The sequence below is a fragment of the Cariama cristata genome, unplaced genomic scaffold, assembly GCF_000690535.1.
Source record: "Cariama cristata isolate BGI_N322 unplaced genomic scaffold, ASM69053v1 scaffold10358, whole genome shotgun sequence".
Taxonomy (NCBI): Eukaryota; Metazoa; Chordata; class Aves; order Cariamiformes; family Cariamidae; genus Cariama; species Cariama cristata.
This window is the reverse complement of record NW_009632851.1, coordinates 1,170-16,332: the sequence shown is the minus strand read 5'-3', so window position 1 is coordinate 16,332 and position 15,163 is coordinate 1,170. Positions and strand designations below refer to the sequence as shown.

The 15,163-nt window shown below is 36.5% G+C and overlaps 1 protein-coding gene across 1 annotated transcript in view; it reads left to right on the top strand.

Moving 5' to 3' along the window:
- The window catches only part of HGF (hepatocyte growth factor (hepapoietin A; scatter factor)), a 45,266-nt gene extending 30,318 nt beyond the window's left edge, over positions 1-14,948 (top strand). Inside the window, exons 9-17 of the mRNA XM_009706534.1 lie at positions 118-220; positions 2,165-2,304; positions 5,079-5,117; positions 5,607-5,703; positions 8,073-8,147; positions 8,743-8,889; positions 9,548-9,654; positions 11,501-11,646; positions 13,834-14,948. Coding sequence (XP_009704836.1) covers positions 118-220; positions 2,165-2,304; positions 5,079-5,117; positions 5,607-5,703; positions 8,073-8,147; positions 8,743-8,889; positions 9,548-9,654; positions 11,501-11,646; positions 13,834-14,004 — 1,025 coding nt within the window. The 3' untranslated portion in view covers positions 14,005-14,948. The remainder of the gene's footprint in view (positions 1-117; positions 221-2,164; positions 2,305-5,078; positions 5,118-5,606; positions 5,704-8,072; positions 8,148-8,742; positions 8,890-9,547; positions 9,655-11,500; positions 11,647-13,833) is intronic.
- Positions 14,949-15,163: the final 215 nt, after the last annotated feature.

Below are 15,163 nucleotides of genomic sequence, written 5' to 3'. Positions count from 1 at the left end.
TCGCTAAATATAATACCTGTTTTTAATTATTTGGGTTACTGATATAAAGGAAGAGTTTTCTTTTCAATGTTGCACAATCACCCACCTCTTTTTTTCATCTCAACATTCTTTATTCAGATTGTTATCGTGGCAATGGCAAGAGTTACATGGGGAATCTATCCAAGACAAGATTTGGGCTAACTTGCTCCACATGGGACAAGAATATTGAAGACTTACGTAGGTGTGTACATATGAAACAGAAAGAGATGGTTCAGTGAGTCTTGAATAAATACTGCCTCCAGATGGCATCGCTTTGTCTTCTACAGTGATTCTAAAATAGCCCCTTATGCCCTGGAGCTTTTAGTATCTTTTTTTTTCTTTTTTTTTTTTTCCTTGGTGTTTAAATATATTACACAACATGTCTTTGTTCAGGCTAACCACTAATTGCAGGCTTTGGGATGCTTCTTAGTGTTTAGTTTACTGGCCTGGTTTACCCCATCTTTGTCCTTGAAAGTTTGTTCTATAAGTTTAGGAATGAAGTAGGATATGGTTATCTCATCAATCTAAACTCATCGTTCATGCTGCTTCTGCAGGAGGTCAGACTTAGAACAACCTAAGGTCTCTTGAAGCCTGAAATTGAATCTTGAGTCTATGATCTAATGACATTAACATCAAATGCCACTAAAGCAATTTGCAATTTCTGTTGTTTATCATTACTTTGGCTTCATATTCAAGTAGTGGGAATGGCAATTTACTTTATTAGTTAAAGTAAAAATGAATCAGTGTTAAGTACAAAAGAAGTTGTGACTTTCCAAGACTTTTTCAATCATGTCAGGATCCTCAGTGTTGTCTCTGCTTGTTCAGAACAGTAGATTAATAAATCTCAGGAGTGACAAGAACAATGTCTTCCAGGTACCGCACAAAGACAAATTTTGCTATGTATTAGATATTACACACATCAGTGGCCCAGATGGAAACAGTTTTGCCTTTACTTTCCTTTAGCTCCTGAAGTCGATGGGATTATGTCTATATTACCTTTAGTACTTGTTGAGTTAGTGCTCATGATCACCACATAGTGCCCAACGTATTAACCAGTGCCCTATGGAATTTGCTGCTGACTTGATTGTCAGTCAGGTGAAGGTGTGTAAGTCAGTAAGGCAGCATTTGGGGAAGCTGTATTGGAAAAGGCACACTTCGGTGGCACTGTCTGGAATCACCAACTGGACTATATGTATTTTTCCGCACACAGAGTCAGAGACAGCATACATATTCCAGTGTGCTGTCCATGTAAGGGAGGCAAAGGTTTAAGATCATGACTTCTGAGAGCTCTGATAAGTCTTCAGTCAGCTGTGAATGAGGCAGCTTGAACCTACTGGATGCTCAATGCAATTACATTTATATAATCTCGAGCATAGATCAGGCTTTCTTCTCTTACTCCCACAAATTTTCCATCTGGGAACTTCTTTGGGGAGTTATCTGTCTCCCTCCAGCGGTTACTCTGGTTATAGGTGTGCTAAAAGCTCTGTGCATGGTTGGTTATGGACTAAAAGAGCAGTGCAGCTGTAACTTAGGAAGCCTATATGCTTCTGTCTGATAAGCCAGAAATAAACATCTTTCTCTGCTTCAGATTTTCACCCCAAAATTTCACCTTTAAAGTGCTTTGTGTAGGTTTGCAACCTAGGTGATCTATCACTGCAGTTTGTCTGGGCCATTCACCTTTCTCCTTGCCTGCTGCTCAGTCTTGCAAACTTTCTTGACTTTGTCTTTCCTTTGCCTAAGATTTAGTTTTGTTTGCAGCTTCAGTGTTCCCTTGTGCTAACTGTTAATCTGCAGGGAGAAGGTACCTGTGCTCCCAGAGAGGCCTGCAGATTTGCTGAGGGCAACACAGATGCTCTTCTAATAAGTGTAACGATCCCTCCTGAGGGTATTCAGTGATTTTAGCTCTAGTGAGAGATTGGAAACCTCCCAGCTGTCTGGTGGACACAGTGCTTTAGATACCAAGCAGAGGAAACTTGGACCCAGATCCAGCAAATACTTGGGTCTCATTGTCCCTTTGATTTTAACCCTGACCTGTAGGCTTCTCAATCAGCTAGTATTACAATGTGGAGCAAAGCAACATTTAAGCTTTGAAAATTTGGGCTATAGTATAAAGCTTTTCAGCACTTTGAATTTTTTTTCCCTGTAGGCATATACAAATATTCAGAGAACCAGATGTTAGTAAACTGAAGAAAAACTATTGCCGCAATCCAGATGATGATTTTCATGGTCCCTGGTGTTACACAGATGACCCTCTCGTCCCCTGGGATTACTGCCCTATTTCTCGATGTGAGTACTTGCTACGCCTCAGGCATTGTCAGCTGTGTGCTCCCAGTAGTGAAGCCATGGTGTCATATGCGTATGCATACCTTTCTATTGTCACTTGTGGCAGCAGAAAATGCATAATTCTATCAAGAATCAATTGTGCATGACTGAGAAGGAATGGACAGAAGCTGCCTGTGCAAGATATGAACAAGGGGTCCTTTTACTTGACCAGCTTGGAGATTTCAAGGCTTATTTATGCAGCGGGAGCATAAAAGGGCTATTACAGATGGTCAAACATTTTCCAACAGATCTAGGTATTGAATGAGAGCTGGATGAAGACAAGGAATTGTCTAGTGGTCAGAATGCTGGCTGTGGCCTCAAGAAACTCGGGGAAAAGCTTCGTAGTCTCTCTGTGTGATCTGTATTTGTTTGTAAAGTTAGGATAACTCACTATATATATGCTGAAGTGTATATGTGCTATATAGATTAGATTCTGCTTTCAGATGTTTATGAGATGATGTAACTCCTGGCAAGGATTAGGAACATCACTCCTCCAAAGCTGCATGTTAAAATCTAAATATCTTAAATAAACAAAATTAAAAATTATAGGGAATTCAGTAATAAACTGACCTTAAGTGAAAAAAGATAGATTTATGCTGAAAAGTGTGCAATTCAAATTGGTGTTCAAAATTTTTCTCTTCAATTCTTATTTCTAAATCACCATGTTGTATATCCTAGGAGAACATTTAAATGGTAAATTAAGCTTTTGAATGAACGTCTGTGATCTCTAGAGATTAAGGATAATGTTACATTCATTCCTAGCAGCAATCTGCTGCAATTCCTCATAGTCTGAACTGCAGCATCTCTAAGAGATGATATTTGAAGTCTCAGGTGATATTTTGGCATCTATGTGAAGAGTAAACAAACTGTGCAAAAGGTTATTTGTGTCAATGTAGATAAAGAACAACAACTAAAGATGTATAAATTTTATTCACTCACTCTGAGTTCATTATCTGGATCTATGAATTCCCAAAGAAATATTCACAGCAAACATTTGTAGGGCATCTGGCAATGGTGAGTATTATGACTTCTGGAATCAAACTCCAGAGCTGGAATGTCTGTTTTACAATTATAACTCATATGGACTAGCATTAAACTACTAGTAGCTCACTGACAACCAGCTTAACCAGTACAGACAAGGTGGTGGCAGTTCCCAAGTGTACTTACTTGGTGCTTTTAACTGTCTCTTCAAACTGCACCATATATATATATATATTTATATATGTATATATATGTACATACACATATGCTTACACAGACACATACACATATGTGTATATATACACATGGAGATTTAACTATTTATATATATTTGCTTAATGATGGAAATCTAATTGGATGAGACTGTTTAAATTTTGCCTGTGCAAATTTTCAGTAGCTACACCTCTATCTCTAGCTCAGAATGCTGGATCACTCTGCAGGCTTCACTGGAGGCAAAAATTTTGAACCAAGTTTAAGCAACCTTGTTGTAACTGTATTTTGACTTGGACTATATGATAGAATCATAGAATCATTATGGTTGGAAGAGACCTCAAAGATCACCAAGTCCAACCATATACCCAATGCCACCATGCCCACTAAACCCACTAAACTATGTCTTGAAGCACCACATCTAAACATTGTTTGAACACCTCCAGGGATGGTGAGTCCACCACCTCCCTGGAAATCCCATTCCAATGCTTAACGACTCTAACAGTGAAGAAATTCTTCCTAATCTCCAACCTGAACCTCCCTTGGTGCAACTTGAGACCGTTTCCTCTTGTCCTGTCGCTAGTGTCCAACCCCTGCCCCCAGCTACAACCTCCTTTCAGGTAGTTGTAGAGAGCGATCAGGTCTCCCCTCAGCCTCCTTTTCTCCAGACTAAACAACCCCAGCTCCCTCAGCAGCTGCCCATCAGACTTGTGCTCCAGGACCCATCACCACCTTCATTGCCCATCTCTGGACATGCTCCAGCACCTCCATGTCCTTCTTGTTGTGAGAGGCCCAAAACTGAACACAGTACTTGAGGTGCAGCCTCACCAGCGCCAAGTACAAAGGGACGATCATTTCTCTAGTCCTGCTGGCCACACTATTTCTGATAAGAGCCAGGACACTGTTGACCTTCTTGGCCACTTGGGCACACTGCTGCCTCATGTTCAGCCAGCTGTCAAGCAGCACCCCCAGGTCTTTTTCTGCAGGGCATCTTTCCAGCTGTTCGTCCCCAAGCCTGTAAATGATGGAAGATGGAAGAATCAAACCAGATTTTGGGGAACACATTTTGATAAGGATAAGTTTTTGCTGACAACAGCATAAAAGGACTTTGGAAGTTTAAAAGATTTTTAAGGAAATTAGAAATTTTCAGTAAATGTGGTGTAGATTTAATCACATGACTTCTATAGTTCCTGAAAGCTTATAGAAAAGTCGCAACTTCATTTTTCAGCATTTGCTTGTTCGAATGAAACACGTAAACTGAACATGATAGATAGCCTGATGTATTCAGGATTCAGCCAAGAAGAAAAATGCTTGAAACTCCTGTTGCAGAATGTTTAATTCTTATTTCATTCTATTGGAATGAAATTCTGCCTTCTTGTTAATCCTTACCAAACTGTCCTTGTGCAGAGTATTAAAGAAATCATTGAAGTTTAAAATGTTGTGAACTATTAAAATTAACAATATCCCATATGCTGTTTATTTTTACTCTATTCAATTTTTAGATGTGTTATAATTTTGTACTATGGCAATCTTATGTGTCTGTCTAGGTGAAGGTGATACAACTCCTACTACAACCAACTTGGATGGTAAGTGAGTTTGCAGATGTACCGTGCAGCGCATATATTGTATCTTCTAAGATTAGCCATTTCTTTCTGATTGGGAAACAAGAGAAAGATCAATTAAAGATACAAAAAAATATACAGCTTAGGAAAAATTGCTTTTACAAGAGGTAAATGTAGACTAGCTTTATTATACTCCTTTATCTATTCTCACTGTCCTGTATTGCCAGTGCTAAGATATGGTAATGATTTTCGATGTTTGCTTTATAACTATGTAAAGCTCTGAAAAACCTATTAAAAATATGTATTAAAAATATGTATTTTATATTCCCTATGAATATTTATGTAGACTGACCCAACTTCACTGAAGTAGTTTTGATTCTCTAGAAATATATGTCATTAACGCAGGAAAGTTAATCCGTAATAAATATTGACCTTCTTGTGGTCCTTATGTGCAACTGTACAGGTTTCCTACTGCAGTTTTTAGTAAAATGTGATCTCTGGACCTGCTTTCAGATACTGTCATTCCTTGTGCCTCAACAAAACATTTGAGAGTTGTAAATGGAATCCCAACACAAACTAACGAAGGATGGGTGGTTAGTTTAACATACAGGTAACTATCACTTTGATTAGATAGACCATACATCTACTAGGATATTTGTTTTGGAACTCTAGAAAATGTAGACCATAATAAGAATACTTCTAGATTGCAGTCAAATTATGTAAAAGCAGAAAATCAGCATTCCTGGAACATCAGGTGATTCCATAGTATTCACTCTGTCAGTGAAATATTTATATGTTCATTATCACTAACTTACACATGAGCTTGTAAAGCATTCATAGCATTCTCCTCTTTCAATGAGTTTCTGCAGACCTTTTTATAACATTGGCTTAGCATCCAGCATTAAACTGTTTATTTTAGAGACTGTTACAAAAAAATTGAGTTTCATGTCAATATTTTCATTTTAACAGCAGTGCATTTAGATGTGAAGTGTTGGATTCAGTATTTATGCCCATGTCAAATTCAGCTTTCTGCTCGTATCATTGCATGCAATTAAAATGTATTCTGTATTAAAAAAATAAGGAGGAGCTATAAGGAAATCCTTTCCATTCTGTAAAACAAGACCCTAACATGTACAGCTGGAAACATGTATTATATTCTATCAGTTCTTATTTTGCTACTGTGTAAAAGCCAGAACACAGAATTACTGTTTCCTACATTCATTGCTGTGGTTCATAACTCATCAGCTGGAAGCGTGAATCATTAATGTATAACAGGAGGTATATCTCATGCATCAGCCCTGTATCTTCTATTATGAAAAAAAAAAAGTAAAAAAATATTTTTTGTCTGCTGGTACAGACTATGGTACAACTCAATTCTATTAGCTTATGATTCTTTATCTCTTATAAAAACATGTTGCAAAATAGGTCTTAAATGAAAAATTGGAGTAAAGGAAAACATTAAAAGCCTATTTTCTACTTTGCTTCATTGCTAGAGAAATTCTGGGGGTCCTTCCTATCCTTGGTAATCTTTGCATCTTATGAGATTCAGTCAGAGCTAGACCTGTCTGTTGTCTGAAACAAAATCTTAATGGCTTCAGGACTTTCTACAAAAAAATAACTGTACACCTCAAAATGGAATTGCCATGTCTGAATGTTAAAAGCTTAGTGATACTTAGAAACTTGTATTCATATTTGGTAACCAAGGCCCACCTCTAAATGTTAAATTAATCAATGACACATTTTCTTGTATATCCAATCCAGATTCTGTTATCAGGTCTATTTAAGCGTATTTCAATGAATTTAATCTATTTCATGGAATGACCTCTGACTTTGTCCCACATTTAAATAAGAAGTTTAACTTTCCTATGTGTACTATTCAATCTTCTAAAGCAGATGATGCCATCTTGTAAATTCCTTTTGATAATTAGTGATGCAAATATAACATGGAAGAACACATTTATACTCCTGATTGTGACATTTTTATAATAAAACTGGGCAGAAGCTATATTTTAAAAAGAATCCAGCCTTTTGGACCAGATATTTTGTTCCTAAACCAAAATAAAATAAAAAAAAAAAAAAGAAAAAAAAAAAAAAAGGCGGCAAGCATCTGTGTCATTCTGCTGTCTTTGAACTCCATGTAGAGTCTGGGCTCCTTCCAGCAGTTCTTTGCAAAGCTTTGAACATTTGTGTGATTTGAATTTATAAATTGTGAGATTTTAAGCTTTTCCCAAATTGCTGACAATTCTGATGCACTTTCCAAAGAGCTGCAAAAAATAAATGTGATTATGGAGGCACAGAGAAGGAAACTAATTAATCTCCATTCCGCAGTCGTCTTTATTTTTGAAAGAACTGTCATGCTTAATTGCTTTAATTTTACTTGATATATTACGCTGCAGGTTTTCTATAATCACGTGTAGGATGTCATACGTTGCAGATTGTTTCCAACTGAAGTATGTGGGGACAGAAATCTCATAGGGGTTGTAATCAAATAGGAACTCTCCACCTTGAGGTCAATGCTTTGAGTAATACCTACAAGAATAATGACCACATGTTGTTTACATCTGGTGGCAGTCTGGGGACTTGCTTGAATGTTTCAGGCCAGTTCCTGTTACAAAGAATTAACTTGCCCTTTTTCTTTCTTTTTTTTTTTTTTTTTTTTTTTTTTCTTTTTCAGTTGAGTCTTTTGTTATAAATTCAGCTTTTAAACCACTAAATGAACAGAGTAACTGAATTTCTCTTTCCTCCTGGTTTTTACACATTGGAGTAAATCTCTGCAAAGTCATGTTACTATAAGTGTTGAAAGGGACAGAGACATGTTTTTGCAGGCTGTCAATCAGCCACCTTTCACCAGCAAAAATATGTGTGTAGCAAAAGTACTCTAAACTTTTTGACTATGTAGAAACTAATACTATTACTTCTTTTTAACCTTTTTTTCCCTTATTTTTCTTCTTCTTTTTTTTTTTTTTTTTATTTCCCCAGGAATAAGCATATCTGTGGAGGTACTTTGATAAAGGAAGAGTGGGTTCTAACAGCAAGGCAGTGTTTTCCTTCTCGGTACAGTAGTCCGTAGCTTTGCAATAATGAAATACATGTATTTTCAGAAACTTATCAGCACAACACTTCTTCAACTTAAATGTAGCAGTATTTCCTCCTGTTTGGCTTTAACACTGCTTTTCTGATGTGAAAGTCCTGTGGGACCTTGTTTTTTTCTGTTATTATTTTTGTTCATCTAAAAGAGCTCTGGCTATTTTACATAGATGTATAATATGATTTGCAAGTGTAATAGTTAGACAATTGCCTCTTTATGAAAATAATCTTATCCTTCTGCTTAATTGGACAGAATAAAATAGAAAACTTGGGCAAATCTCAAAAAGTTCAGAGGTTCATACTGTCTAAGGATCTAAATGTTTGGATACTATTAGGAAACAAAAATTAGATTTTAGTAACAGTTAAAGATAAAATTCTGTAGCGGCTTCAGACCAAAAACTTACATCCAAGCATGTTGATTTTGGAATAGCAGCTGGCAGCATGAACCCATTTCTGGTGAAGAGTACTAGTTAAGGTCTTCTAGCATAATCATATTACACAGAATTTTTTGAGTTCTTTCATTATATATTCAGCAAATCCTGACCAACTTTGCCTCATTTAGGTACAAAGATTTGAAAGACTACAAAGCCTGGCTTGGAGTCCATAATATCAAAGGAAAGGGAGAGGCGAAGCATAGACAAGTTCTGAATATCTCCCAACTGGTATATGGCCCCCCAGGGTCAGATTTGGTCTTACTGAAACTTAGCAGGTTAGTAGATGATATTGTGAATATCAGAATTTTCAACTGATAAATGAGATTCTTTCTAGATAAGATTTACAAATTCAGTTCTCTGCTATGATAGTGCAGGTGATGTCTCCATGGGGTAAACTTCCGATTGTAAGAAATCTTACTTGATATATACAGAAATGCAGGTTCATCTACCTTACTCAGAAAACAGATATTACTTCTGAAAAATTGTGCTTGCATTTTTTTCCTGATAACCAAGTTTAGATTTGTTGGGAGATTTATTTTTTTTTTGTTGACTAGTATGTAGTTTAATTTCTAGAGTAAGCACCAGATTGTAACTGAGATCTTTGTGTATATATCAGCTTTCAAACTTTCTCTGTATTAGCGAAACTATATATTCAAATGAAATGCCATCATTACTTACTTTTCAGATGAAAACCCCAGTTAAATAGCATAAAACTGGTGACAGCATTTCAAGAAATCTTTTGACAGTTAACAGTTGTAGCACAAAAAATAGGTAGAAGAATACATCATATTCTTCAAAGATGGAAAAGAAGGGAAAAGAATTGGTACAGTTTTTAATTGCTGTGGTCTATAATAGATTTAACATAGTTTTTAAGATACATTTTAGAAGGTTAAGTAAAATCCCTTACATCTATTATTTGTTTTCTCTTTTCAGACCTGCTATATTGACAAATTTTGTAGAAATAATCCGATTGCCCATTTCTGGATGTACCATTCCAGAGAAGACCAGTTGCAGTATTTATGGATGGGGATACACTGGATGTAAGAAACTATTTTTAAAAACTAAATGAATACGTTGGCAGCTTACTTCCTCTTGTCATTATAGGTGAGGCTGCTGGTATTGCCTGATGCCATGGTTGTCCAACAATTTTTGTTACAAAATGCAGTTTCAATTCTTTTCTAATTTTGTAAACCTTTAGGCATTTTATCTAAAATGGTTTAATAGAAAATATTTTCTACAAGTTCATCCTTCTTTTTCTTTCAGTGACAGGCAAAATAATTCAAACATTTCAAAGAATGAACTAGAGAAAAATATTGTTCTAGATGTTTAAAAATTCTGGCAGAATTGTTTTGCAGAGTTCTAACCAATTCATCTACTTGAGCAGTCTCTTTCTCTATCCCAAAGCAAGCCACCCTGTGGAAAAACTAGTACAGAACCATATAGTCAAGACATAATTAACATACACAAAGACAGTGAACTAAGGATGCACAGGCAGCCCTAAGTCTGGCATTTCCTAACTCCTGAGTACTTGACTTTGCAACCTTACTAATGTTTATTAAACACAGTTTTTGTGTGAAGTAAATACAAATATGTGGGAGAACAGATATTTATTTAGTCTGGTAAATACTATATCTAGCTAATTAAGTGCTGATAAAGTTAATAGCTGCCAGTTGATAATAATTACTCCAATAATTGCTGTGCCTAAATGTCATTTTGCCACAGACCTTGAGTAAGTAACAGCAACATACTCACGCTGTCCTGGAAGCAGAGCAAAAACTAGACTGTAATTCTGAGGTTCTCTTCCCTGTAACCACTACTCTACATTTCTTTGTGGGTGGCAAGTAATCTGTACCAGCCCTCTCCCAGATGACTGCCTTTGATGTTCCCAGCACGGCCATATTAGCCATGCTTTGGTGGGAATGGCTGTCTGGGGGACAGGGAAGTCAGGCTGGAGCATGGTGCAGCATCACAGGAAAGCTTAGCTTAAGAGAACTTATAAGCAATTTGCAATGTTGTGGAGTTATATAACACAGTAAATACCATAACATCTGTCATCCGAGCACTTTGTAGTATATTTTATGCACTACTTATTATAATCCTCACAGCATCCCAGTCAGGGAAGGAAAAAAGTGTTACATCCATTTTTTTAAGAAAATAGGGTAAGTCAGTGAAGGGCAAGCTTGACATTTTCTTTTGATGGCTGTGCAGAGAACGGGCAGGTCCAGGCCTTTTATTTATCTTTGCAGCTTGTACAGACTTGTCTTTTGACAGGTAGAACAAGAGTAAGCTCCACAGGGCTCCTGTTTCCTGACCTTCACACTGATGAATGGAGATTGCAAAAGGCTGTGGCTCTGCCCTTGCAGGCACAAAGTCATTCAGTATAGCTGAGCCAGCACAGAATGAGAAAAACTCTGCTCTGCTACACTATTTTTCAAGTCACACGTCCTTCCCTAGGTCCATGGTAGGCACTGTTACACATTAACTTGTGTTTAAGGTAGGGACCAAAATCCTTGCTCCAGTGACGGGAGCCATAACATTCTCGGGCTCACTTTTTCTGATTTCTCTGACGTGACAGGGCAAGTTGGTGGTGAACTGTAAAGTAAACCCAGTTACCTAGCTCTTTCTTCTAATACAAAAGACTTCTCAGATATTATCAAAGAAGTGAACAGATGTGCGCAACAAACAAATTTCTTGCAAACCTCATTAGCAGCAAATATAAGAAATCCAAAAGACAAATGCATGATAGTAGTAAGGATGGACAAAAATATGAGTACTGGAGAGAAAGTACAATAACTGAAGTTACATGAATAACGTTATCAGACTTCATCTTCAATTATTTTTTTTTCCTGAAATAGAATAAAGTTTTCATTCTCTTTTCAATCCTAGTAACTAATTATGATGGCCTTCTCCGGGTAGCAAACCTGTTTATTTTGGGAAATGAGAAATGCAACCAATATCTCAAAGGGAAGATCACTGTGAATGAGTCAGAAATCTGTGCTGTGGCTGAAACCATTGGTGCTGGGCCTTGTGAGGTAAATATTACATTTCCTAACACATTCTTAGGAGCCATCAGCCTGGCTATTTCTTTCCCAGAAATAATTTACTGGAATTTTTTATAAATGCTCTCTCTGCATTAGACTTGTACACAAAAAATATTTTTAATCTTTTGCATTGGAAAACAATTTGTGTTTCTAGTGATCTATGTTCCGCCAGAGTGCAGGAAGAGATTCCTTTGCTCCAATTTCACTGTACTACTTCCTCAGTAAAGGACTTACATGAATGTTAAATATACTTATATGACTGAACACTGTGCTAGACTGAGACAAATTTGTGTTCTGTATAATAAGGGCTAAAGAGGGCTGTATGCTAGCAACAGCATTATATTTTGATTGAGTAGAAAGCAAAGGCTGGAGTAAATGTAACTACTTGCATGCAAAATACAAAAAAGTCACTGCTTGATCAAATTGATAAAGTTATGAAGGAAGAAGAAAGATCCAAAAATGTACTGAGGTTCAGTATTAGTCAGAAGGCTGGAGAGTTTGTTCTCCCTAATCAAGCCTGAGCAACATACCAGTGAGGACAGGAGAACTATTTCAGTGAATGTATAGTTTCATACAGTTGTTTTGCTTGGGACTAGTTTTGATGATGGAGAAAAGACATCTGAGGAGAAATACTGTAAATCATTTATTACAGGAAGATATCAATTTTTGTGTGGAAAATCTGCCTGATAAGATATGTCTAGAAGGAGTGTATTCATGAACATTATTATGCATTTAATATCTGGAGTAGAACAGATGATTTCCTAATACTGATGTTAACCAAGTAGTGAAATTTCCCTACCCAAGGGTACTACCAAACCATGGGGAAATGAGGTCTTCATCAGGCTGAGACCTCTTCTATTTATTATTAATATTCCACAGAATCTTTTTGTTATTGTGAAGTATTTTCTTTAAAATCAAATATTTAATCCTAAATAAACTCTTAGACATGTCAAGTCTTATAAACGAAACATCTGCGTGGAAGTCTGCTGGGGATTCTGCACTTTATTTTCCCCTGCAAGAAGAAATGGACTGAATTAATATTAGCAATCAGTCTTAATCACTGCATAGGTTCCTGCTCCCTGAGTTCCCCTTTGAAGCTACTTTGCTCAGCAAAGAACAGGCAGAGAAACAAAATGGGACTGGCAGCTGAAACTCCACTCCTGAAAGTGTTTTATGAGCTGCTCTGATGGTACTGACATAGTTTATTGTTCATGTGGGAACTAATCTGCAGTCAGACAGAAAAAAGTAACCCAAACCAAATAAAGGTCAAGCATTGTTGTTTCTCTGGTGATCCAGAGAGAATATAATGCTAATTGTCAGCTTTTATTTTTTGAAACCATGTCTCACTACCCAACATGAACATTCACTGTCTAGTTTTACAGTTTGCGAGGTTCAGTATACTTTTCGTCTGGGTAAAAACTGCTGTGTCTGTGTTAAAGTCCCAAATCAATGTGAATGTATCTAAATTACTGATTCAATCTAATTTAAACTGTGATTTATTTTAGTGCTAAATAAGACCCTGATCTGAGTTGGCCATACTCCAAATTTTCACTGAATGTATGTACTGCTGCATAGATGTCTCATCCACTCAGAATAACGAAAAGGAGTATTTTAACAAGTTATATCTCAAAGTTACGTCTATATATTACCTTTTAATATGTTTGAGATTCTTTTTTTCCCCCACCCCTGTCAACTACTAGTACACATAGATTCTCATCCTAGGGCCTTGCAAGATGATTGACTGACAGAAGGATATTAACCTGGCTCTGTCAGTAGTCTTTGATGCAAAGCATGTTATCAGAACAAACATGTTTATCTGTCACCTCACTTTCTGCTCATCTGGTTTATATGCACATAAACAAATATTATGCTTGCAGGTAGCTGAAAGAGGAGAGTAAGATCTGGTAGTCTGAAGCCACTAGAATCACATGTAAATACGGATCACAGGGTTTATTTCGCATGGGAAGAAACCAAAGGTCAAAGGTCAACCTTAACATTGGTTCTCATAAGCTCTGATTGTGAAAAAGGTATTGGAAGTTGTTTTTTGTGCTATTGCAAGAGCAACTCTATTGCCTATTCATTGAACTAGGTCATCCCCAAAAGAAATCAATCAGCAGGAGACAGGTGGGAGTAGTGTCTTGAAGCATTTTGAGAAGTACATTCTTTATTTTTTCCTAGCGAGATTATGGTGGTCCCTTGGTATGTGAACAAAACAGGCTGAAGATAGTAGTTGGTGTCATTGTTCCTGGCCGCGGATGTGCCATTCGAAATCGTCCTGGGATTTTTGTTCGGGTCTCATATTATTCTCGGTGGATACACAAGATTATGATGACCTACAGAAAACCCTGAAAAACTCAGCAACTTCCATTCAAAAGAAGATTTTGGACAGCATGGAATTAATATGTAACATAAAGATCAACAATTTTTTAATTACTTGATAGTCAAGTTTGTTGAGCTTCTTTTAATATTTATGGGTGTTTTGGGGTGTTTTTGTCTACCTGTGTTGTTTTATAAATGTTGGAATGACTTACAGTATACGCAAGTATGGTGACATATCTCCTGAAGATACTTGAATGGGTAAACAATTTTGCAAAGATATTATTACTGGATGATAAATGGTGTCGTAGAAATGATCACACGACCTATTTTATGCTGCTCTTCAGATTATCTTAGAAGGAGAAACAAGTTAGAGTTTTATTTAACACATCTTATTCTTTTTATGAGCCATATATTTCTCTTCATATATGACAAAAGATCTACTGAGAGATATATGCATCTGTCAAGGACAGCATATATGATCATACTTCTCTTCCCCACTTTTAAGAGGTCAAAGACTTCAATATTTCATTAAAAAATAATCTCTTTAGAAATTAATCTTTTCATTATTGATGGACTTTGACAAACCTGCCATAAGCAGAGTTCTCATAGAAGTCCATATCACTTCCTTTTACACAGCGTTTGTAGACTCTAGTTCTGCATTTGGCTCCTTCTGTGTGTATGTGTTCCCCTAACAGATATCTCAAAAGCCCTTTTGGATGAGAGAAGACACGGAAGTGGATTGGTTAGTAAACTATCGATTGTTTGTATAAAGTTAGTCCTAGAAATAGCTATGAATTTACAATGCTAGAAGGAGTATTTCATGCAGTTTGAAAAATTAATCCTGATTAGCTATTGGCAGACTTTGGCCATTAAAAGAAATTTCAGTCAAATATGCCCAATCTTTCTCGACAGACAAGTGTTAAAAATTCAGTTGATTCTAGTTATTTCATGAAAGTAACTCTATTTACAGCAGGAAAAAGAATATTTGAATCTGGCACCTGACTGAGAGTCTTAATACTGGGAAAAGTAAGTTATACATTAATAGTCTTTCAGAAACTCAAGATCTTTAATAAAACTTACCTAGATTTGGACAAAATTATATCCTTTGTATAATTCCTTTCAGGGTAATAAAATTATTGCAGAGATTGATATGATCTTGTATGTAATATGGAAAACATCACCAATAGTT